Below are 26,712 nucleotides of genomic sequence, written 5' to 3'. Positions count from 1 at the left end.
GTATATCGTGATATATTAATTTATCAACTGGGTGGTTCGAGCCCTGAATGCTGGCTGGCTGACAGCCGTGGTATATCAGACCGTATATCACGGGTATGACGTTTTTTAAAGTTTTTTTTTTATAATAGCAATAAGGCACCTCGGGGGTTTGTGGTATATGGCCAATATACCACGGCTAAGGGCTGTATCCAGGCACTTGCATCGTGCTTAAGAACAGTCCTTAGCCGTGGTATATTGGCCATATACCACACCTTCTTGTGCCTTATTGCTTCAGTATATCGCATTTAAGCACATATTGCACTAAACTAGTGTTGATAGAGTTTATAATGGTGGCCACCCTTCTATTCAGCATTTACCCATCTTTTTTTTACCACTACATCCCTGAATATAGCGTTGTAGAGATGAATACCCAGTCTAGACAGGGGAGAACAGTGGAACGCTTTCCCCCAACACCTGGCCAAGCTTCAAACGATAGATGGCTTAGTGATGTCTGTCGACTTGTCATTAGAATCTTTTAGTTTGTTCCTTTACAAAAGGACAAATTGTAAGGGACAGAGCGAAAAAACAAGGCTCTTAAGTGTGTTTTGAAATCCTTATTTCACCAGCTTCAATAAAGAGGTAGCTTTACAAGCAATCGTGGCCTTGTTTGTTTAAGGTAATTACTACTTGTCTTCCCATCTTTCCAGCCCAGATGATGCAAGAAAATGACTGTTCCTCTACTTCAATCAATGCCGAGAAAAGAAAAGGGAGAAAGGGGAACAGAAGCAGATGGGAGAGGGGTGTTACTGAGAGAGGGTAACTCTGCGAGACACACACAGCTCCCTCCCTGCATGACAAGAAAGGGCACTGTCTCTGATTAATTAGCTGGAGTTGGTAATCTATTTAATAAGTCTGAAGTTGATGGTGAGAGGTCCCGTTTGGCGGGGCCTGGCTAAGCTTAGCGCTCTGTTCGGGGCCCTCTCTTTCTTCCACTGAGTAAACAAACAGTCTCTATTTACCAAAAGAGTTGTTTCTTTTTGCCTGGGGTCTATTTTGCCAAAACTGCCTGAAAGCCTCACACCACTGCATAAGTCACTTCCAAACGAATTTAATTGCAGCCTTTTGAAATACGTATAGGGTGAAGGCACCTCTGGTCACTGGTCCTATAAAGGAAGTTTTAGCTTCTTAGTATTCAGTTCAGTTCTCTCCCAATCCAAACTCCAGATATGGTCAGTCTTTTTCACTCAGTCTGGATGGCAAATCTCATTCAAATACTTTTGTCAGCTGAACATTGTGGAAAGCATTACTTCAATGATCTGCCACAAAGTCTTACACTGCCGTGAGCATTGCATTACACTTGATAGAACATATTAGGACTGTTATTTTCTTGTTGTAAAAAAAATTGCCAATGTGTACTTTGGTATCTGTACTCATCATCATAGATGAGTGTGATGTGGGCATCAAACATGTTCAGAAAGTCTAAGACCACCCAGGACAGCATTATCTCGTCCTTTTGAAGATGATCCATCTTCTCTCGCGCACGCTCGCTCTCTCCGTCTCTTTGTCTCTGCGCTGCATTTTCAAGCAGCAAACCTTGAAATGTCACAAAAGCAAGAGATGGGATGCAGGTCTCTACACCGTTTAAGGATGACAAATAAACAGTTTCTATAAATGTGACAACTTCTTCTAAATGAATGACTTTCAGATCAATCTTGTTCAGACAGGACATAATGCCATAAATCTATCTTGCCTCCATACATTGAAATATTTTACAATCTAATTTGGGTTCTTGACTTCATTTACAAAGTGTGTTGGTAGCGTACATTAACCCTATCATGTCTACTATGCCATGGGCACTTGCCATAAACGGAAATCCGTTTAAATGACATGTTATGTCCTACCCCACGTGGTCTTATATGACAGTAATGTAGGCCTTATGATGGAGAGTTCAAACCATTTTATATTTTGAATAAAAACATCCAAGAAAATCTAACAAAAAAGGATCAAGTGAAAGATATACTTATATTACTTGCACTACTTTGTGTTCGTTTGAAAAAGTTGTTTATGACATGGTACAGCAGTTGGTTCCAAATCAAACTCACAGCCCCTGATAAGGGACTGCCACATAACCCATGCAGTTAATGATAGTCCGTTGTTACAACACAAAGCCAGTCGAGTAGCTGATAGTGCACCGAAATTATTTAAGCAGTGTTAAGTGGCCTATTGTCATTCAAATGATAAATATGCTTGGCAGCGGTTTTAGAATGGCTTTTACAAAGCATGGCTATTGTTTGTGTCGAGACAAGGTTTTAGGAAGTCAGAATTGGGGGAATTACTTTGGAGAGTTTCACGAAGTTCCTTGGGGTTTGAAGACAAATTGGTTCCGTGCTCATTAGGCCTTCGCTAACAGTCAGATGAGCCTTAAATATCACAACCTTCTGCCTTGACTACAACAGCAAGGACAGGAGTGTCACAAAGCTGCAGACGAGAGTGACGAATGGTTCAATGAAAAACTACATTTTGCACACATGTATTGTCTCCAAGCAGTTCAAGACTACCATAATAGGAACATTTACTTGTGTGCACATTACATCAATGCTAAGCTAACGTTTTAAGGTACACATGTTAGCCTCTAATTTGTAGGTTATACGTATGTATATGAGCAGCTTATAAGGCCTTTATGATGTCTTATTAACCATATATTAGGCCTTAACGAAGTAATTTGTTCGTCAAACATTAGTAGTCATGTAGTACTGGCCAATCCTTAATAACCTCATCATTAGCTATAATAAAAGGTATATTTATAGTTAATAAAGAGCTACTTAAACAAGAAACAGACTCTTAGTAAGCTTTTCTCAATGTGGGACTAATACGGGCGTAGGACCTCAATATGTGTTCCATATTCTGAAGTGTGATCATATTTTTGCTTGCAGAAAAATTGTCCAGAAATGATCTCATTGGACAGAAAGGGGCACACCTCCCCTCATATATGCCTTTCAGACAACATTTAATAACAACATTTCATTACAACATTTGATGTGAACAACAAAAGTTCCATATATACTGTACTTCCATAGGAATGTCGGCTGTGTAAGATTATATTATGAATAGCAAAGAGAAACACCTGCCCACCCCTTGAGCAACAGCAAATTATTGGCTGAAACTGAGGATGTGTGTAGTTTGATAAAATGATAAATGGATTCATACAGTATATACGTCATATAGCCAGCACTCAAATCTGATGTAAACAATTGATGCAAACACATAGAGGTAATACGCCCTTATTAGTTCCACATTGAGACAGCTTACGAAGAGTCTGTTTCTTGTGTAACTTGCTCTTTATTAACTATACACAAAGTGTACAAAACATTAAGAACACCTGCTCTTTCCATGACCTAGACTGACTAGGTGCACCAGGGGGTTGCAACTGAATATTAGGAAGGTGTTCCTAATGTTTTGTACACTCAGTGTAAATATACCTTTATTGTAGCTAATAATGAGTTTGTTAAGGATTGTCCAGCACTACATGACTTCTAATGTTTGACTAACAAATCACTTAATTAAGACCTAATATATGGTTAATAAGACATCATAAAAGCCTTATTATATACATACTTACAAACTACAAATTAGTGGCCAACATGTGTACCTTAAAATAAAGTGTTACCCAAATTTCAAGCGGGAACATATTTGTCCATCCTTTTTGGTGATAATCTGCTTCATCTAATGTTATTTTTTTTTCTCCAACGAAACAGTAAAAGACAATGCATAGTATTCTTTCAGCAGTGCTTGGACAACTCTTGACTGTAGCTGGTTGTTTTCAATCAAGCAAAGTTCTATAATTACGCAGCTTGATGTAGGTGGTGGTTCTTTCTTTAGGAAGTAGACAATGAATGGCCACAAACGCCAGACTCACTGTGCTCATTCCGAGACAAATCAAGGTAACGTTAATTGCGTCACTTACGTTAATTTGAGCAAATCCCCCTGGAGCGATTTCGGATCCCTTTTTGTTCATTTGTAAGACAAAAGAATACTTTTTGCTCTGTCAGTTGCTGCATTGACCTGAAGGTTAGGGTGACGCAGGTGTGTTTTTACTGTAAATGGCTCTTTCTAAAGCAATTTATTCTACTCAGCAACTCTGGCCCAATTTCCTGTATGCGTGGTCACTTTACTCTCCCGTTTCTAGTCACAGCATTTCACAGTAAAAGTCATGTTACATGTTTTTGGAGAACAGTTTTTCTAAAAGTGGCATATTAAAGTACATGGTTTCAGTAGAGGTACTAAACAGAACCAATGGGTAAAACATACACATGCATACACATTGCATTATGTCGCATACTACTGACTGTAAAACAAAGCGGGCATGTTTTTTTTTAAGCAGGTATTGCTCTGGTGTTGCTTATGACGTCATTACCTTTGTGTGCATTGTTAAATAGTTATTTAAAGAAAAATACAATATCCATACAGATAAAACGCAATATGCCGTTTGCTTAGTGAAGACGAATGCATAATGACTGCGTGCTCAGCATATTTGTTCTTGAGAGTATTTTATTCCACTTCCAGATAGCATAAAAAATTAATTGAAAGTTCATTTTTCATTTTGTGTTCTTCAAGTTATGTAAAATGATAATACATGATCTCAAATGCTTTTGCAATTTGCAGCTCATACTAACTAACCCACATAATAACTAACCCACAGTCTTATTTTTAATTATTGTGAAATTGTATTTGTAAGCATTCCTTTTTTTAATCAGATTATAAAACGTTATGTCTACTTGACCTCATTCCCATAGCTTGAAAAAGTTGCAGTTTGAAAAAAAAAACTTAGGAAAGTGTTAAATACAGCTAATCGAAGTATGATACAGTGGGCATATTTCTTGCTTGGTACTTGGCAGCTTGGGTATTGGAATTTATCCTGAGTTCCAAACTTCAATTAGTGAAAGAAATAACATGCCTTCATAATTTGATGTGAAGCTTTGTGGTCACCCAAGAGATCCCTCTTTTCTTGCTCTGGATTTGATTTGAAAACAGTCATATGAATCTGAGGTCCTCAATAATTACTCTGAGTGAGACAGATAGCATTAAAGAGATAACAGTTTGTATATTTGCAATGTTGTTGCAAGGTATGTACTGGTTTTCTCCATGTTACGTCCACCTCCTTATTATATAGACAGTAGACAGAGTAAGTGCTAATATGGTCTATATAGACACTGTATAGACCATATTAACACTTACTAATTCCATTGTCTCTCTGATACAGCCTGCAATGGTGTTAAATTCTTCGAGAATGATCTTGATTCTTCGAAAGTAAGCCATTGATTGCTGTTCAATACAGTTCTTTATAGCAGTTTTGAGATTACTATTCCCATGCAGCGAACGAGACATAATAACCTTATTGTAACATGGGTTAAAAGCTCATACAGACTAATAACACGTTAAAAAGCATTATACCTAGTCTTTAAATAAGACCACTCCATTGGACTGAAAAAGTATGAACAGTCAAACACAGACAATCAAATCTTTTCAAAGGAAAAGGGGCTAATTTGGCTCAAAGACAAATCTATTTTGGTGTGATTATTAATTGTGACAGATCCATAATCATTTAATGATTGTTGCATTAGAATAAACGGCATGTCTTTGTGTTATAATTCTGCGCATCTTGACAAACAAGACCCATTAAACAGCCCTATGGCCTTTTTCAAGAGTGATGATTACGCTAATTAAAACTGCAAAACATCTGTGAGGTGCCGTGGACGTGCCAGAATTAAACAGGTCATTAAATCAGCCGGGGGAAATGTCAACATCCACACCGCCTGTCGCTCCGAGACTAGTTTACATTCATCAGGAATGAACGTACTGAATATAAAACACAACCAAACTCCTTCAATAAGGAAGGGGCAGCATTGACACAAAATGCAACCAAATGTTTTTATTTGACTACAATTTGAGATTGTAGTCCAATTCAAAGCCAATGTTCTGTACATCCATCTATCTATGGATGTGCGTGAGCCTACGAGAGATTCTTCTGTTCTTAGAGACCAGTCTATGGTCAAGATACTTTGAATATTTCCCCTTATCTGTAGCATCTCAGTTGAGACACAGAGATATTTTCCTGGGGTTATATCCCGGAGCTTCTGGAGTTACGTCTGTTTTTGATATTTGTTTGTTTTTAATCTAGTGATACACCAGCTAGTGATCCCATTGATATGCTATTACAAGGTACACGTGTCCCTGTTCACGGCAGAACCTTCACAACAATGCACGACGACTACTTTTCAACCATTTAATAGGATTGTTGTTGTTGTTATTCCACTCCTGACAACAACTGCTTTCCCCCCGTAAGTGTTTCAACATGTGCCCGAGGAATTTGTCGATGCATTTCACAACAAATCAACATAGGTCAGAGGCCAAGCTTGGCCTGCAGTAAAAACCCATTGAAAATGACTCCTTAACATGGAGAGAAGGAAACAGGATTTTCCTGCTTAAAAAACAGTATCTTCTCCGCTCAAGGCATTATGTTCAAAGAGATTAATAAACGGAGATGCTATTGATACGAGGCTGCGCCGCTCTAGGCTGTACGCTGGTCATGTTCAATGAAAACACTCGTCTTGCTAACATTTAAATGGCTATATGCAGGCTAAATATATATATATATATTTTTTACATATAGCAAAAGCATTTTCACAGATGCGAATTGCTTCTAGCCATTGTTTTGAGTCCACTGGTTCAACAGCATTATGCCAAGGACACAGGATGAGATGATGTACATATAAAAGGGTCTTTCCAAGAGAAGTTAAACATAATCTGAGAACAGGCCAAATGGAATATCACCCTCATAAAAAGCAGTCATTTTCTCTGAGCGTTGGGGGGGGGGGGGGGTGGGGGGGTGCAACGTTTCAGAAATGATCCACAATTACCACATTGCTAGCAGTGCAAGTTCATTGTGAAACCATTTAAAATGACAGGAAGTAGTTTAAATTATGATCATCCAGAGTGTTTCGATGCTACTCCTGTGGAAACACTAGGTTGTCATGTCACCAACGCCCAGTGTCAGGCGAAAAACACTTATCTTGATTGAATGACTTGCTTTTAAAAATGTATTTCCAACACCCACAGTGTTGTGAGCTCAACACTGCCAAGTGTTCTTGATTGAATGACTGTTAGTTTTAAAATACCAGTTTCCAAAAAACACAGTGTTGGAAGCCTAACACTGTAAAAAAAAAAGGGTCAATTTAAGGGTCAACTTAAAATCATTTTTTGTTAAAGTGGGTGTTAAAATGCTAAGGAGATTTTGCTTAGTTTGCATCCAGACTTTTGAAACAGCTAGGCTTCAGTATTATTGGAAATCAACATAATGAACCATAGTAAATACTGCTTGATAAATTACAAATGTGACATGTTAAAGCAATGTTTTTAGAAGGATTTGTCCAATTTGATCTTAGTTTTAGGCACCAGAAATGAACGGTCTAATGTTTTGTGTATGAAAACCATTCCAATCTTTTGCTCTGTTCTCAATCAATATGCATTTTTGAAATAATCGCAATCAAAGTGAGGACAAAAACCCATAGAGCACTTTGACGTGATTAACATTGTTAAACTCTGTCTCACTAAAGGACTGTTAAATAAATGAGATCATCTTCATATCTGACAGCCTTTCACACACACAGAGTCCTATACTGTAGGCTCCAGCGTGGAAATTATTAGTAAGTCTTCGCTCGTTCAGACAATCGTCATCTGATGGTCTCAGAAACTCAATGAAAACATATACTGTAGAGCAAATGTCTTTTTTCCACAGCAAAATGTCCACCCACAAATAAACAATAGTATCATGTAAAAGTGATTCCCGAAAACTATTGCCAATGATAATGACACTTATACACTTAACACTAAAAGGCCCAGTGCAGTCAAAAACATGCATTTCCTGTGTTTTATATATATTTCCACACTATGGAGGTTGGAATAATACTGTGAAATTGTGAAAAGATGATGCCCTTTTAGTGTAAGAGCTGATTGAAAAGATCACCTGAAATGTCTGCTTGTTTTGTGGGACGGAGTTTTGGCCTGACATCACCAGGCGGTGAATTAGTTAATATATCATAAGAGACTTCCAAACCTCTCTGCCACTAACAGTTTGTTTTCAGACCACTCCCAGACAGTCCAAGCTAAATTGTTGCTTGAGACATTTCTCTTTGCTATGAAGCTATTTGTGTTTCTTTTAGACAATTTTTGATGAAAAATAATCACAGTAAGGTACTTAATTGTTACTCAGAAATGAAAAACAGCTGGTTCTCTTGTCTGTGGAATTCATTGTAGTTCTCAGCTTTTTCAGATGTTGAAACTTTTTAAGCTGCTTCGGTCAAGTAAACTTTTTATGCTGATGTTCTGCCCATGTAGTCTTGCAGTGAGTGACTGATTCAGCAAGACTACGAGAATAGGATACAGCATTTGGGAGTGGGTGCACAAATGGGTGAAAAGCAAACAACTGAGGTGGATAAATCCAGATTGCCTTGGAGCAAAGCAATCATTTTGCATTGTTAACAAAATAATGTAAGGTTATGAATAACGGCAATTAACAGACTTGCTATTTTTCCAGCATGAAATCTGAAATGACAATAACAATTATCGCAATCGGCATGGGGGGGGGGGGGGGGGGCATTTGGGTTGGACCAGTTGGGAGAGGTCATTGCAGATCAAAATATGATCAAGGTGCAAAGAAACTGTAAAAGACTGGCATCAAATCTACTGGGTACAACAACATTGTTAATCATCGCTCAGACTCTTCACAGCCATAGAGTAGGCTTCTCAGAAATACCCTGTGCTTCTTGTTTAAGCCGAGGAACAATGGCATCTTTCTCAGCATGGGTGAAGGCCAACACCAAAGCCTCCGTTTCATGTCTCATACCCTCTCTGTTGACACAATTTACAGTTTATGACTGCTCAGAACAGTTTACAGCAGCCAAATTTCATTTTGCACTGGCAAATCCTATCGCACATTATCCTGTACATTGCATTAGGACCCTAATCTCTTCTTTCTCTACCTCCTCAGAAGAAAGGAGCGCCTTCATGATTAACCCACTTTACAGCAATAAATAAACGCATCATCCAGTAATGTACACCAGATTTAATTGGAAGGAAAAAGGCCCAGAAATTCTCAAATCACAGAAATGGAAAATAGCACACACAGCAGCCACCATGGAGTGCTCAGAGAATTCATTTGAACATTCCATAATTCTTATCTTATACGGGCTTTGTTTTTTTATTGTTATTGTTTTGTACAGTATCCTGACATTTCCTCTCAAAATTGTACTGGTACAAACATCTTTTCGAACAAACTTTATTAAATTAACGGAGAAATTACACAAATCTTTACAAACATTTTTTACTTTTATTTCTCTTCTGGGTTTATGTCACATATATCCCATGTTGCTTTTGGTTTCCCATCTTTGCTTGGCTTCAAACCTGAAACAATAATAAAATACTGATTTAGCAAAAACCTATTTTGACTACTTGGAATAAAAATCCTGCTAAATGTATTCTCTTTTACAGAAAAGAAAACAATTAATTTCTGTATGAAATATACATATTTCCAAGTTCTTGAGAGCTTGAAATGACAGTAAGTTGAGTGTAGTTCTTAAACATTGGCATAACACATTTTACACATATTCTAACCATGACATCCACTGTGACAGTTCAAAATGGCGTCTATCTAATTTTACGAGACGGCTACAGAACACGCTTTCTCTGTATAGGCGAAACTTAGCATGTACGCATACCTGTGCATGAAATAAGTGGGAAATAAGCTGGCAAGCTAGGCAAATATGCATAATAAAATGTATGTCACTAACAAACTGTGATGTAATGTAAATTAAGGCGATAATTGTGGGGAGGAGAGCAAAAAGACAACACACCCCCAAGCGATTTGCGTCTTCCTTTTCTGGGCTGCCCGAGAAGCCTCCGCTTCCTGTTTGCTTTGCACAAAGTCACGGCAATCGGCGGCTTGAGCGATTTTCACGGCCAGCTATTGAGAGGGAGACAAAGACAAGGCCCATTAGAGGATGTAAATCAGTCTCTCTGGCAAGCAGAGCTCTTCCAACTGATGTGTCAGGGTGGCTTCCCATGAGTGCCTCCGGTCCCCGTTTTGTCTCACCCCGACCATGATGCAATGACAGTCATGATGGCATAAAGATCCCTGTGTTGGTGAAGAAGAAAAACAAACATGGTACATACACACAGACAACTGCTTAACAGTAATAAGACAGTCAACCCTTTACCACGAACGTGCAAAAATAAATGTCATGACCTTTCCTAAATGGTTTGAATGTACACTAAAGGAGACCGAAAAGTTAAAAGGAATGACTGTGACTGCAAGTGGCAAACACATTTTGTTCAAATCCCAGGGAGGAAGTGCATGTATTGTAGAGCAGAATAATCCCAATAACCCCAGCACGAGAAACAAAAGGAAAAATCCTGTCACTCCCGAGATAGGTTTATTATTCGACCGAATGAAAAGTTTGATAAACACTTGGAACAAATTACCCTTTCTAAAAATGCAGAGTACAATCAGGGGAGAGAGAAAAAAAGTCTTAAGGTAATGAAGAAATGTGCCGCCATTTCTTAACTGGAAGAAAAAAAACCTGCTGGTGATTTTTTTCCTTTCAATTATAATTAAGTGGGATAAACTTTATTAGAAAGACTAAAACTAAAATATCTCCTAATGCATGCTGGGATTAAGCAGGTCAGAGCGAGCAGCCAGGACAAATGTAACTCTAAAGGCTTTTTATCACCATATTTCAGGAACCAAGGGTGTAAAATGTTCTAATTTGGGATACATTAAAAGCCATAAAGGTCTTTCAAAAAGATTAATGGTACTTTGCTTGGATTTAAGATAAGGGCTTCAGCTGGCTGCAAGTACTGGGCTCTGGCTGGGCCCTTGAGGCATTAATCTATACAGTCACTTGGAAGATTTGTAAAAGCGTCTGCATAACCTGAAGCTAACATACTATGACAGTTTTCTAATTCCTTGCCATTTTTTATAGGTTTTATAGCCAATAAATTATGTTTTCTAGTCAGAATGCAGGAGAAAGGGAAAGTTACAATGGGTGTTCATTCTCATGTCGGGAGTAGATTTGCCAGCAGATAATTCTCATCAGGGCGTTTTGAGCACCATGTTTAAGTGGTGTAAGTACTAAATGCATTTGCGTGGCTGTGGCACACGCTGGGATTGTACATCTGAAGGTTTATTAAATTATTGACAAATCTCAGAAAGGCTCCTGTGTTCACACATTTTCCAAAAATAAAGTAAATTGGGTAAAAGGCATAGTTTTGAGAGAAAATAAATTGAAATAGGGAGGATCCTAAATGGCTCCTTTTGAATTTTACACCCAGAGATGTATATTCTTTACAACACAAGGATTACCCACATTAACCTGCTCTCCTGTGTGGATCATTTGAAATGCAAAGGTCTAGAAACCACGCCTTCCTAAACATTCTTCCAAAACCAAAATTAAAACCCCTCACATTCCCCCCTATTCTCTTTCAAATGAAGCCACTGAGCAGTTACTATATTTAAAGCGTTAAAGGTCTTTAATTTTTTTTTATCAGTTCAGTCTACAATCCCTGATTGTCTTTACTGGGGCTCAACATTAATGTCAACCAAGTTACCTAGGCGACAGAACAGATCAAAGAGACAAAAAAAGCCCTCAAATGTCTGATTAATCAAGCCTGCAAACAGCTTATTTCTTTTAGCCTGCATGCAAGTATGAAAATGAGATTCCGAGAGCAGTACATTGTGCAGATTTGTTCATTCTTATCTGAACAAAGCCAGCGGCAGCTTATTTCATGGATCACTGGCACTGTCAGCGCTGTGGCGCCGAGCAGGTGACGGCTCCTCTTTCTGTGGCGAGAACAAAATTAGCAAAAAGTCGGCACAAATTAGCCTCTCATATTTTCAGTAATATGACATTATTTTTCATTTACTTTTTTGATCCACTTTTCAGGATTTTTTCCTCCCCCTCCTTCTTGCGTCTTAGTGCCAAATCCTTTCACATCACAAGCCGGCAGAAATGAAAAAAATGTGCTGCCAGAATAAAAAATACAAAGCTAGAAAAAAAAAGAGACATGAGCCTACACAACAGGAAAAAAAAAACTAATGTGTTCTTTGTTTAAGGCAGTCACACAAGCCAATCCATGTTTCCTTAAAACCCATATTAAAAGAAGATTTAGTGTCCGATACCATCAGTCCCCCCCTCCAAAACCATTGTCTTTCCTTTAAAGTCCATCCTGAGCACAGCCTCTGTTTAACACAAGGTTTATTCAAAGGATTAATACTGTGACCTTTTGAAGGTTTGCAGGCAGAATATTCATGGTGCATTATACCGCTGCAGCAGCAGCAGCACCTTAGGACCACTAGGAGGGTTAAGACAATAGTACCGCTTTCTGTTGTCACTCATGTTTGGCTCATCGTAGACATTCAAGTGGACCTCCAAATATGGGGCCTTGTTATATTACATGTCACTTCAGCACAGACCATGTTAAAGATAAGGCTGTGATAAGACATGTCCATTGTATGGACACAAAATAGTACTGAGTAACACGAGGTATTGTCATAGTCCCCCCCCCCCTTGAGCTGACTTGTATGCTACAGCATAGCCTACTTCATGGACAGCATGGATGTGTCTTCTATCAGTGACATCCCTTCCAAAAGAATCAAGACATTGGGGATCATGCCGGTAGTGCTACCAGTTTACCAACACGACTGCATACAGTCTTCAGAATGCGTCGTTGTCAGTAACTTCTGGATCCCTGGATATCCCAAGGTACACATTACAAACAACAGCAGCTTCAAAAGACAATGGTAGGGGAGAGACGATTCAACTTGAAAACGTGAACGCTTTTCTATATGGATAAAATGTTCAAGCTGGTATTAAGAATATGAAATAAATGATGGCTTTAAGGGAGAAATGGCCTTAAACCCATTCATAAATGTCCTATCCAGGGAAGCCTCTTCCAATTAAAACGTGTGAGAGGTGGATTAACAGGGGCTAGGTGGCTTTGCCTCGCTAAATCACCACCCCGAGCTGCTCCGCTGCATTTGACGTGTAAACGATTAATGACCAGCCTAATTCCCTTATCACACTACCTTAATGCCTAAATAATGTGGCCTTAGTCAACTTTGGGAAGCAGGGCTATAGAAGAATGGAATGAATATCAGATTAGCAGCTCATATGTCATTTCAATCTAATTTCGAAGAATCGAGGTAGGGAGGAAAAAAGGAAAAATGGATTTCTAGTCTGAAAAGTCAGATTGTTATACCTCAAATTGATCTTGTTTATGCCACGTAAAAGCATTACTGCGACAATGAAGCACAAAGCAGTTTGTCCACTAAATTGCTTTGATGTCATTCAATCTATTTCCAATTATTGGTTGTCCTATCTGTGCAGGTTAAACAAAGAAATGCCTATGCTGATAAGAAGAATTAGGTCTAGTTCAACCCCCTGAAAAAGCCAGGGAGGAAACATGAAAGTTAATATTCTGTGTATCTGTGGAAAATATAACATTTGTGATCAAAGAGATAATGGATAACCGAAAGTCTTGACAATGATTTGAGTGACGTCTTGCCCAAATGGAATGCCTAGGCCTAAAGCTTCACCTCTGCGAGTGTTATATTATGCTGACGTGCTCTTATTTCACTGTGAGCCCAATGGTGTGTAGGGCCACGCAATAGAATGTAGCTAGAAGCTACCTTAACCCAACACCTAGCTACGGTACACCATCAAGAGGTTCAGAGTTTTTTCTCTCTCTGCATAACAGCTACAAAGGGTTGGGATGACAATCCCATGACCCAAGTCTGAGACCAGGTCAAGGCAACACATGAATTTGTGAATTGGTGTCAGAAGTGTGACGGCGCTACCGTGAGACCATCGAAGTGTGCCCAGGCATTAGGAACTTGAGATGGAGAAGGAGAGGGTAGAAGAAGGGTAAGTGTAGCAACTTTAACCCAACACCTATTAACTTCGTCAAGAGGTTTGGATCCCTTGGTAAGCTACGGTGTTAGCCGCTGGAACCGGTTGAGTCCTGGACGGGGGTGAAACTTGGGTCAATAGGAATGTAACGATTCACCGATACGCATCGGTCCCCGGTTCAAATGTTTACAATATGAGTGCATCATTTATTTAGTTATTTAATCTTTATTTAACTAGGCAAGTCAGTTAAGAACAAATTCTTATTTACAATGACGGCCTACCAAAAGGCAAAAGACCTCCTGCGGGGACGGGGGCTGGGATTAAAAATACGAATAAATTAAATAAAAATATAGGACAAAACACACATCACGACAAGAGAGACAACACAACAGAGAGACCTAAGACAACAACATAGCATGGCAGCAAAACATGAACACAGCATGGCAGCAACACAACATGACAACATGGTAGTAGCACAAAACAGGGTACAGACATCATTGGGCACAGACAACAGGGCAAGAAGGTAGAGACAACAATACATCAAGCAAAGCAGCCAGAGCAAAGCAGCCATGTTTGTGAAATGGCTTGCACAATATTAGGCTTTATTAGTGGAGTCACAGCCAATGTAATTTGCTAGGTATTTTTTTAAATCAAATGCGTTGTTGAAAAATATGTTTTACCAGAAAGAAATGGCCTAAGCTACCGCCGGAGACACAACTCTCATCTGGCTATAGGTAGGATACATGCTGATCGGGGTCTAGCCTATATCCGTTTTATTTTGATTGTTCAGGTTCACCATCAGTAATAGTTTTGCTTGAAATAATCAGTATATATGGTAATATTTTTGATATAAAGGGTAATCATTTCATAATAAGGACAACAATCACTTTTGCTACCCGCACTGCATGGTCGAAAAGTGGGAGAAGAAGAGTCCATCAAAACTTACAAACTGTCTAAACCACTTGATTATGAAATGGGGCGAAATTCAAAGTTGTGCTATACACTCAGGTCATTTTATTAGGTACACCCATCTAGTACCGGTTCGGATCCCCCCTTTGCCTCCAAAACAGCTTGAATTCCTAGGGGCATGGAAACATTCCTCAATTGGTATCAATGGACCTAAGGTGTTCCAGGAAAACAATCCCCACACCAACAGCCTGTACCATTGACACCAGGAAGGATGGGGCCATGGACTCATGCTGCATACGCCAAATCCTGACTCTGCATGACGCAATGTCGGGACCAGGCAATGTTCTTCCACTCCTCAATTGTCCAGTCTTGGTGATCTCGGTGCCCACTGAAGCCACTTCTTCTTGTTTTTAGCTGATAGAAATGGACCCCGAGGTGGTCGTCTGCTACAATAGCCCATCCGTGACAAGAACCGACAAGTTGTTGGTTCCCGAGATGCCGTTCTGCACACCACTGTTTTCAAGTAATCCTTGACCTAGAGTGGAAATTCTCGTTACGGTTCCAGCTCGAAGACTGACGCAGTCTGCTAATACATATTCAGGACTTGGGGGTGGGAACATTTTTGTGATTTCCACATGTAGCAGCGAAATAACAAATAGGGCACTGACTGACCGCTCCGAGTGTAACTAGCTAGCATGCTAACCTTAGCTAGCTAATGAAAGTTTATGTGAAGGCATTTCAGTTAAGAAAATAATTATTTCAGGAAAATAAATACCCGTCAAGAGATGAGTCTCAGCTAAACCGTGCCTAAACGAGCTATTGACATGTTTTCGGGTTGATGTTTGTCTGACTCTTGCCATTTGATAACTCCAGTGAAACGGTGTCGGATTCCAGACGTCATTCCTATTTGGAAACGCACACAGACATAATCAAATAGCTACATTCTTTGTTCTCTCTGTTATCATGTCAGCAAGCTAGCTAGCTATATCAATGCATTATCTAAATTGCGACTGCAAATCCGCAATAGAAAGAATATAAGCGCCGGTAATATGGATAGCCTAACTATTGAACGTTTTGGAGGGTGCATTGAAGCCATGGGCGAGTTTGTTTTGTATGGCCAGGTGCTCCGGGTGGGTTGAGATCACTCTTTAGGATCAATGAAATGGTAGAAAATAGGCAAACACTGCACACCTGGCCATGCAAAATGAATTGGCCTAAAACATTATTGCTCAAAACCATTCATCTTGTGGCGACGGGGGGAGCGGGGTTCTAAAATGCAATCATATGACACAATGACTTTTATAAAATTGTCATTTTTTTTATGCAGACTGGCAAAAAAAATATTTAAATTCAACAAATGACCCAATGGATTACGATAATTTGCTGGTAAAAAAGGGAAGGTGCGAAAACATTAGTTTGGACAACATATTTTTATTTGCTTCATGGCAAGGCGGCCAAGTGCAGTGTCGTCACTAGTTAACACATCGAGTTAACTACATTTTCTCTACCTAAAATCAGATTTGAAACCTAACTCTCACTATAACCCTAACTGCACTGCTAACCTTTGCCTAACCCTAAATTTAGACCAAAAAGCTAATTTTTGTTTTCATGAATTTGTACAATATAGCCAATTTTGACTTTGTGGCTGTTTTATCTAGTGGAAACCCAAGTGTAGGCTATGGAGCAAAGCTGTTTGGCTCTCAGACAACTCGCAAACAGGAAGAACTTATCAGCAGGTGTTTCTGACTAATAAACATTTCCATGTTGCATGGTGGTCAACGTTTAAATAAAACACAGGCCTGAAAAGAAATGTAGGCAAAAAAATTTTTGCACGTCATCTCATAGGAAAAGACAAGTAAGACTTCAAGCCGAAATATATCATACTTTGACAAAGATGACTTATTGTGCATTTGAAAGTATTCAGACCACTCAACTTTTTCCACATTTTGTTAAGTTACAGCCTTATTCAAAAATGTATTAAATAGTTTTTTCCCTCATCAATCTGCACACAATACCCCATAATGACAAAGCAAAAACAGGTTTGTAGAAATTCCCACATTTATAAAAATAAATAAAACTGAAATATCACATTTACATAAGAATTCAGACCCTTAACTCAGTACTTTGTTGAAGCACATTTGGCAGCGATTACAGCCTCAAGTATTCTTGGGTATGACGCTACAAGCTTGGCACACCTGTATTTGGGGAGTTTCTCCCATTATTCTCTGCAGATCATCTCAAGCTCTGTCAGGTTGGATGGGGAGTGTCGCTGCACAGCTATTTTCAGGTCTGTCCAGAGATGTTCGATCGGGTTCAAGTCTGGGCTCTGGCTTGGCCACTCAAGGACATTGAGACTTATCCCGAAGCCACTCATGCGTTGTCTTGGCTGTGTGCTTAGGGTTTTTCTCCTGTTGGAAAGTGAACCTTCACCCCAGTCTGAGGTCCTGAGCGCTCTGGAGCAGGTTTTCATCAAGGATCTCAGTACTTTGCTCCATTCATCTTTCCCTCGATACTGACTTGTCTCCCAGTCCCTGCCGCTGAAAAACATCCCCACAGCATGATGCTGCCACCACCACGCGTCACCGTAGGGATGGTGCCAGGTTTCCTCCAGACGTGACACTTGGCATTCAGGCCAAAGAGTTCGATCTTTTTTTTATTTTTAGGTCTTTAGGTGCCTTTTGGCATACTCCAAGCCGGGTATCAATTTATTTTATTTTACTAGGCAATTATTTTTTCATGATTGCCATTTTATTGCCAGTCTATCATTAATTAATTAAACTGTTCTTCTAATTAGCTTATAAAACTGTTGATCGTACATTATTGTAAGTGTAAGTTCAAAGCTTGCTAATAAGCCTTCCCTACTCAGAAGAGGCAAGATAATGGAATATGTACAAAGCGGGCAAACTTTCAGACTCTTTTTCAGTCCCTAAAGATGACAGTATCTAGCATCAGATTATTAGGGCACAGAAAAATCGAGACATGCGTTATACCACTGGCTGTTCGGCAGCATCTTCCCAGGAGTGGCTCTCGTTTTGCATGTCATGTAATGCTGTTTGTCAAATTGGCAGCAAGATTACATAAACCTCTTACACGACTGCCCCCTGAACGACAATAATGATCATCTTTATTGAGAGAATATGACTCAGGAAATCCTTTTACTGAGGAGTGGCTTCTGTCTGGCCACTCTACCATAAAGGTCTGATTGGTGAAGTGCTGCAGAGATGGTTGTTCTTCTGGAAGGTTCTCCCATCTCCACAGAGGAACTCTGGCGCTCTGTCAGAGTGACCATCGGGTCCTTGGTCACCTTCCTGACCAAGGCCCTTCTCCCCCGATTGTTCAGTTTGGCCCGGCGACCAGCTCTAAGAAGAGTTCTGGTGGATCCAAACTTCTTCCATTTAAGAATGATGGAGGCCACTGTGTTCTTGGGGACTTTCAATGCTGCATAAATGTTTTGGTACCCTTCCCCAGATCTGTGCCTCGACACAATCCTGTCTCGGAGCACTACGGACAATTTCTTCGACCTCATGGCTTGGTTTTTGCTCTGACCTTATATAAAACAGGTGTGTGCCTTTCCAAATCATGTCCAATCAATTGAATTTACCACAAGTGGACTCCAATGAAGTTGTAGAAACATCTCAAGGATGATCAATGGAAACAGGATGCACCTGAGCTTGATTTCACACCGAATCGTTTCAAACTAAAACATATCGTTCCTGCATCGTATCGGAGCCCATGCATCTAGATATGTATCAAATCGTCTCGATAGGAAAAGATGCACATCTCTATTGGTCAATATACAATTTCAGTCAAATGTTTTGTGATGACGAATAGTCTTTATTCTGTAGGTGTAAAAACAATAAGTCCAAGTACATGAAAGCATTACTGGCATTGGTTGTCTGGCGAGACCATTTGACTGCTTATCTAATCAAAGCCATGAGCTGTATATCCTCCCCATATTATTTTCTATTCGAGATGCATTGTCATATTCTCTCAATAAAGAAGGGCAGTCGTGTAAGAGGTTTATGTAATCTTGCTGCCAATTTGACAAACAGCATTACATGACATGCAAAACGAGAGCCACTCCTGGGAAGATGCTGCCGAACAGCCAGTGGTATAACGCATGTCTCGATTTTTCTGTGCCCTAATAATCTGATGCTAGATACTGGCATCTTTAGGGACTGAAAAAGAGTCTGAAAGTTTGCCCGCTTTGTACATATTCCATTATCTTGCCTCTTCTGAGTAGGGAAGGCTTATTAGCAAGCTTTGAACTCACACTTACAATAATGTACCATCAACAGTTTTATAAGCTAATTAGAAAAACAGTTTAATTAATGACTGACTGGCAATAAAATGGCAATCATGAAAAAAGAAACCGAGGGTGCTAAGCTTCCACTACCACCAATTAAGGCCTAATTACAAACAAATTATATATGTGTTTTGCTGTGGGCTTTAATTTTAAAAATGGCTTTAATTAAAAGAGAAAACATGCTAATTAATTAAACAGCACAAAAAATCTACATTGAAAAGTATGCTTTGTCTATCAAGTAATTAATGAAATACAATAATCCAAATGAGATTCCCAAGCATTTGATAAAAGCTTAGTACCCATTTCAAAATTAATGGGTGAGAATTTAATGTGAGTCATACAGAGATACAATAAAAGTTCATTCTGTGATAAATTGCTTATGGTGCAGGGAAAACGAACAAAGAAAATACTTTCCTTAACTGTTTCTCAGTCGCCCGGGGACCTAGAATGGTAGAGGAAGAGAGCCTTGTGTTCTGATGTGGGGCGGGGACAGCGGAAATCTGATAACGAGTGTTTTCCACAAAAGCCATGCTCATTACATTTTTTATTACAAACACGTGGCATCTTAGGCGAAGGCACTGAAAAGGGAGAACACACAAATAACATAAATAACATGAAAACACTGTGTTCAGCTCTTTGTCTCGCCTAACAAAGCCCGTTTGTGCCACTTTTGTTTCACAATACTTAAAGCAGTGCTTTCTAAAGGGATGCATGTCAAGGGTGGTTTGGCATTCTTTCGTTTAGCTCTAGTTCCATTGAAATGGTAGAAGTAATGAGGGTTATAATAATCTCAAACCATTTTGAGTGGTATAAGAAGTAGTGATAACCCTATGCAAGTTAGCAACCACCATTTACATGGCTCTAGATCTATATCTCAGATCAACAATGATCTAATGTCAAGTTAATTAAGTTGGTCCTTTACACCATATTTAGATATCCAGAGTTACTGTAAGAATCTGGATTGCCACGAGCCGCACCTGTAGATAATTTGGCTTGGATTCCTGTGTTCAACTATCTATGGTATATGTTTCAGAGTGTCATTTCTCTGGGATCTGTACATTAGTCTACCAGCGGTTAGCCAAGGGGTTATGATGAACCATGCAGGTGTTTTCTTTCCAGAATTGTCATATTCTTCCGCTTCTGGAATTCATGAAAAGGACATGCGCCTCCCCCCATTGTGTCAGACTAGAGAGTTTCTGTTTCGAAGTGGTAATGCTACGCTAATAGCTGTGATCAGTGCTAGGGGGAAACTGGAAGCACTAACATGGTGTGACATTTTTTTGTCTTGTATTATTCTCTCGTACTCTATAAAGTACTGCCGCGGAGTATTTCAAAGGGGAGCTTATTGCTTGGTTTGTACAGGAGAGGGAAATGAGCAAGTGTTGCAGGATGGATGTTCGCTGAAGAGGCAGTGATTTACAATAGGCATTGGATTAAGTAGCGCGTAGCTATTTAACCTACCTACATCTATGGTTGGGGGTAATCTGTTAAACTCTTTACACCACGTGTGTAACGCATTGTGAATGAATCATAGGCATTTATGAACTTGTGCAGGCCGTTATAAGGAGCCACGAGCTGTTATGAGCAGTTGCTGTACTACTGAATTACAGTCTTAACCCGAATACAGCCTTCGTTTCATTTTCAGGAATGCTTTCTGGAATTCATCTTTCAAATAGAGCTGCTGGATCCTATTAACTCTCTTGACAAAAGGGTGTGCGAGTTATATATAGCACTTAATATTATGCTAATTGCGGAAATTAATTACACTATATGTAACCTACAGCTGGGTAAAATAATGTTCAATAATCAAAGGATGGAGTCACAAGTGCCCTTATTGGAAGACATGCACCACTTAATATACTATATTAATATTAAGAAGTACTTTAGGGACCAGAAGCTATTCCTAGTATTTTGTGACTTCTATGGCGGCCTTTGAGAAACAAGAAAAGAACGGCTCGGCAAAAGATCAACAAACAAAACTGCACGTGAGAAAAGAAGAAACACTGCCAATCCTATCTGCAAACAATGGTTTTCTAAAATGTAAAAGGTATTAGGGATGAAAACTGAATGCTTCCTTCAAAACAGTCTCAGTAAGGTACCAGTTAATAGTATGAACAGATACCTCTGAAGGAAAGTGATTGCTTTGTATCACCTTTTTTTTGGACTTAATACTTAACTTCCAACTTTAAAGAAGAACATAGCTTTAAAAAAAAAAAAAGGTGCAAAAAACAAAGAATTGCAGCCTCTGGAGAATATATTTAAATATATACTTTAATGAGAACACAATCTCAAAGCAACCGGACAGATGAAAGCGCATGTATCAGAGAATTTGTAAGGAGCCTTCAAAAAAAAAAAAAAGGTTTTACCAAATTGTTTTCATATTCAGATTAAAAAGAAGAAAGCAAAGGCAACAAAAAAAAACATTAATTGATTGCGCAAGCTCAAAACACGGCAGAAACAAACATTTCCTTTATTGGGAGGAACCTTATGACAGGCTTTCTTTCAATCTTCAGCCATTTCACTGTGGTTCAAAGAGATACGTGCAATGCTGGTAGATTGAGTATGAAAATGCTGTGATACATAGTTGTTCACAGTGTACTAGGTTTTCTTTACAAATAATGCCTTGGGGGACAGACACACCCTCTTGAGTACTTCACAGCTGTCTATTCCTTTTCCGTTCTTTCCGTGTTAAAGACCTATTCCTGCACTAAAAAGCCTGCCATAATGTCTCTCAAGTGTTATGACCGTAAACAAATTAAACATATAAGCCATTACATACAGTATCAAATGAGACTCTTCAATAACAACCTTGAAATTGATTCTGGCCCCAGTTGAGAATATTGACGCTCTAAATGTTTTTCACCCTAGGACTGTCCTGAATCAACGCTTGTGACTCAAACGTCATTGCAATGATGTTGAACTCAAGACAGATTAGACATGTGGGTGTAGAATTCTCCACTTAGATGCACTTTTCTCCAGAGCATGTTTCATACACCACATGCCATTACTTATCAATAATAAGGCCACGTAGCCACCACTTTTAGCCAAAGTGATTTACATTTAGACTTTCGATTCGAATGCAGGAATTTAAGCTGCAACCTAGGTGCGTCCAGCAGCCACTTGAGCCATTTGGAGCAAACTACACTACTCTCAAGTTTATCCACTCTTTAGATACAGTATATTTGGTCCAACATCCACTACTGAGACTGAGCAAAACATCTTTGAAAAGGGACATTGCAGCAGTAACACATAAGTAGGGTTGGGAAACTACCGGTAATTAACAGGTAATCTATGGCAACTTTGGTCATTTATACTTGAATAACTTAAAAAAATATATGTTCATAAATAGTAAAAAAAAATATATATATATATATCTGTGTCCATATTGTCCATGAGTTTCTAGTGGATAGACCATATGGTTCAAGAGAAAATATCCTAATGAATGAAAAACATCTAGACAACACTGACATTATTTTTAATTAACTCTGCAACTCCTCCAACTATTGACTTTTTTCACAACTGCCACCAGCTTGGCACCAAAACAACAAAAATATATTTTATGCTGAAAGTCATATTAAACACCAGTGGTATTCATTAAGTTGATGGTTTACATTTCGGATAATTCTGGTAGTTTACTGGTAAAAGTTACCAGTAATATACCCTCCCTTTGCCACCATGAAAAACATCAGTAGGCTTGGGTGGTATACCGTATATGGGGGTATTTGGAAATAGACACATTTTTCAATACCGTCTAATACATTTGAATTTTTTTAGCTACTTTTTAAGTAAATACCTGCAGTGAACTTGTGCAATATGTTAGGGGACAAAGATCGCGTTCTCCATTTCACCTGTCACATAATTATTTATTATGAAGCTTACCAGTAGTACCCAGTACACGACGACGATAGACTGGATGGAGCCTTGTGAGTCACTCACTGCTGTGCAGCACGCCCAGTTGATCAAGTTCGAGTATGGAATTCACAACTAAAATGTTTGCCAGCTAGATATCTTATAACTATTAAGTGAACTGTCTAAAATGTGCTAAATGCTCTGCAATTGTGCATTTGGTTCGCTAATTTAGTAGCTAGTTCGCTAGATAGCTACTAACGCTGAGAATCCCCTCCCGGATCAAGAGTCTTGCTGTGTAATATTAGCTTTGTACGTGCGGCAAACTGTGCGTAGCATGTTTGAGTTACGTGTATAACTTTATGAGCTGGGTTGTCTGTCCTGAAAATAGTTTAGGTCAGAGACTGCATAAAATGTTCATAATGCGATTGTTAGCATTCAATATGGGATTTTACATGTACCTGTGCCGGTATTACCGAATAACCCGGTATGGCACAAGGTCGGTATGAAGGTATGATAATCTGGATACCGCCCAAGCCTACACATCCGTATCCACTTCTGTACAACATAGTTAACATACTACAGTAGAATTAATGGTGAAATCTCTTATCAATGTCCTACTCATTCACGGCACTGTATGCTGCTTTATTTTCACAAAAAGTAGGTGGAATTTGTAGGTCCGTTGTCATCAGCTCTCATTATCATGTAGAAAATATTTCCGTCAGGCTAATAAATGGCCTAAAAAAAAGCAAGTGACACAGAACAATGAACGCAGTCTCTTGTCTCACCAATTCTGTTGTACGTGATAGTTCCTTATGATACTTTGCCCCCCCCAAAACGTCAGTCAATTCACTGTTCTCATCATGAAGTAAACACAGCTACAGAGTGAGCTATGGCTGCCAGACTGCTGTCAAGCCCATCCTTCATGTTCCTGGCAAGCCACAAGGGAGGTGACAGATAGGTCGAAGAACCTCCGCTAAGTCTGCCCAAATCCACTAGTGCTCTAAGAGGCTTTCTGGAACTACAGGTGCCACTTTGTCATCAACAAAGCAAGTCATTCAATTTTTCTAATCTTTCCTTTAGCCACTTGCATTATCGTATTTTATGGTCCGTTTTACATTATGCTGGGTACAAGAATCAGCCTTCAACAAACAGTCTGCTTGCATGTAAAATCAAATCCCTTACTGCACGTGTCCCTCTTCAACACTTTTAATAGGACAACCAGGTTGATGTTTGACAGAGTATGAAAAGCATCACGATTTGCGTGCATGGCCTAACTTTAGTTGAAGTTCAAATGTTCATCTGAACGAAGGTTTAGGTACAGTGCCTTCAGCAAGTATTCACACCCCTTTACTTTTCCCACATGTTGTTGTGTTACAGACTGAATTGAAAACGGATTCAATTTAGATTTTTCCTTTGTCACTGGCCTACACACGATACCCCATAATGTCAACGTGGAATTATGTTTTTCAAAATGTTTACAAATGAATAAAAATTGAAAGTATTCAACCCCTTTGTTATGGCAAGCCTAAATAACTTCAGGAGTAATAATGATAAGTTGCATGAACTCACTCGGTGTGCAATAATAGTGTTTAACAAGATTTTTGAATGACTACCTCATCTATGTACCCAACACATACAGATAATTGTAAGGTCCCTCATTCGAGCAGTGAATTTCAAACACAGATTCAACCAAAAGACCAGGTAGGTTTTTCAATGCCTCACCAAGAAGGGTACCTATTGGTAGATGGGTAAAAATAACAATAAACAGACATTGAATATCCCTTTTAGCATGGTGAAGTTATTACATGTTGGATGGCGTACCAATACACCCAGTCACTACAAAGATACAGGCTTCCTTCCTAACTCAGCTGCTGAGGAGGAAGGAAACTGCTCAGGGATTTCACCCTGAGGCCAATGGTGACTTTAAAACAGAGTTCAATGGCTATTTTCACCTTTATGAAATAATGGGAGATGGGAGAAAACTGAGGATGGATCAACAACATTGTAGATACTCCATAATACTAACCTAATTGACAGAGTGAAAAGGAGGAAGCCTGTACATAATAAAAATCTTCCAAAACATCCTGTTTGTGACAAGGCACTAAAGTAATACTGAAAAAAATGTAGCAAAGCAATTCACTTTTTGTCCTGAATACAGTGTTATGTATGGGGCAAATCCAATACAACACATTACTGAAGCATAGTGGTGGTTGCATCATGTTATAGTTATGCTTGTAATTAGGGATGCACGATATATCGGTGAAGATATTGGAATCGGACGATATTAGCTAAAAATGCCAACATTGACTACCGTGCATACCTATATAACGTAGGTACATGACGTAATGACAACGCGTAAAATTTTGCGCTAAACTGAAAGGTGAAATCCATTAACTCCAAGATAATGGAATTCATTGCCCTTGACAATCAACCGTTCTCTGTCGTGGGTGATGTTGGCTTTCGCCGACTGGTCAAGCACCGATACACACTACCAAGTGCGCTATTTTTCAGCTGTTGCCCTACCGGAGTTACACAGTAATAGCATCACTGCTATTAACCTTCACGACTGACATTTGGACCAGCGATATAAGCCCCATGAGCATGCTGAGTCTGACAGCACAGTGGGTTGTCGAGGATTTTGTATGGAGGAAAGTCGTATTTCATGCTCATGAATGTGCTGGTTGTCATACCGCTGCTACCATTTCAATGGCATTTGAGAACATGTTTGAAGCTTGGAAACATGAACACACTAGCAAGCTCCATTCGAACAACTGGCAAGACAAATAAGCTCGTCAACTGCGCATGTAGCAGACATGATACCCTCTGTCATGGCATTGAAACGCCTGCTCAACAAAACTGCCGACTCAGGCTGTGAACAAGCGATTTGGTGGCATTCTCTCTTTACAGTGTACTGCTTTACTGCTACCATGCTCGATGCTATGTACAAGGACCGCTACTTCGATGCAGACAAGAAACAGGGTTTACGTGAAATGTTACATACACAGCTGGACAAGATGGAAACGGACACAGTGACAGTGTGCACCGAGGAAGAGAGGCCACGGACAGACAGAGCTGAAACTTCACTGCTTGACATGTATGATGAAATCCTGGTTGAGAATGAAACGACTGAACAACGAAACAGCACAGCAAGTAAGTGAAAGAAATAGGTTTTGATTGTTTTACTGGTAAATGGGGACATATGTAAATGCCAACAAAATAACTTTTTGGTCAGTGTGGTGTGTGTGTAACCTTTATTTAACTAGGCAAGGCAGTTATGAACAAATTCTTATTTACAATGACGGCCTACCCCGGCCAAACCCGGACGACGCTGGGCCAATTGTGCGCCGCCCTATGGGATCCCAATCACAGCCGGATGTGATTCGAACCAGGGACTGTAGTGACGCCTCTTGCACGGAGATGCAGTGCCTTAGACCGCTACGTCCATGTGTGGGTTAACTATTTAACTGTACTAGAATGCTTAAAAGGACAAAAAAAAATATGTAATATCGGTTATTAGTTTCGTTTTTTGGGGGGCAAGGAAAATATCAGATATCGGCCAAAAATGTAATATCGGTGCATCACTACTTGTAATCGTTAAGGACTGGGGAGTTTTTCAGGATAAAAAAAGAAATGGAAACGAGCTAAGCACAGGCAAAATCCTGGATCAGTCTGCTTTCCACCAGACACTGGGAGATTAATTCACCTTTC

The 26,712-nt window shown here is 39.4% G+C and overlaps 1 protein-coding gene across 2 annotated transcripts in view; it reads right to left on the bottom strand.

The window, feature by feature from the left end:
- Positions 1 to 9,085: 9,085 nt before the first annotated feature.
- The window catches only part of fam204a (family with sequence similarity 204 member A), a 37,598-nt gene continuing 19,971 nt past the window's right edge, over positions 9,086 to 26,712 (bottom strand). For both annotated transcript variants that reach the window (XM_071379706.1, XM_071379707.1), the window contains 2 exons: positions 9,888 to 9,997; positions 9,086 to 9,438 (listed from right to left, as the gene is read on the bottom strand). In XM_071379706.1, the coding sequence (XP_071235807.1) occupies positions 9,387 to 9,438; positions 9,888 to 9,997 (162 nt within the window). In that variant the 3' untranslated portion in view covers positions 9,086 to 9,386. The remainder of the gene's footprint in view (positions 9,439 to 9,887; positions 9,998 to 26,712) is intronic.

The sequence above is a fragment of the Salvelinus alpinus genome, chromosome 32, assembly GCF_045679555.1.
Source record: "Salvelinus alpinus chromosome 32, SLU_Salpinus.1, whole genome shotgun sequence".
In the NCBI taxonomy this organism is placed as follows: domain Eukaryota; kingdom Metazoa; phylum Chordata; class Actinopteri; order Salmoniformes; family Salmonidae; genus Salvelinus; species Salvelinus alpinus.
Note: the sequence above shows the minus strand (reverse complement) of the source record. Positions and strands in the feature narration are given on the sequence as shown.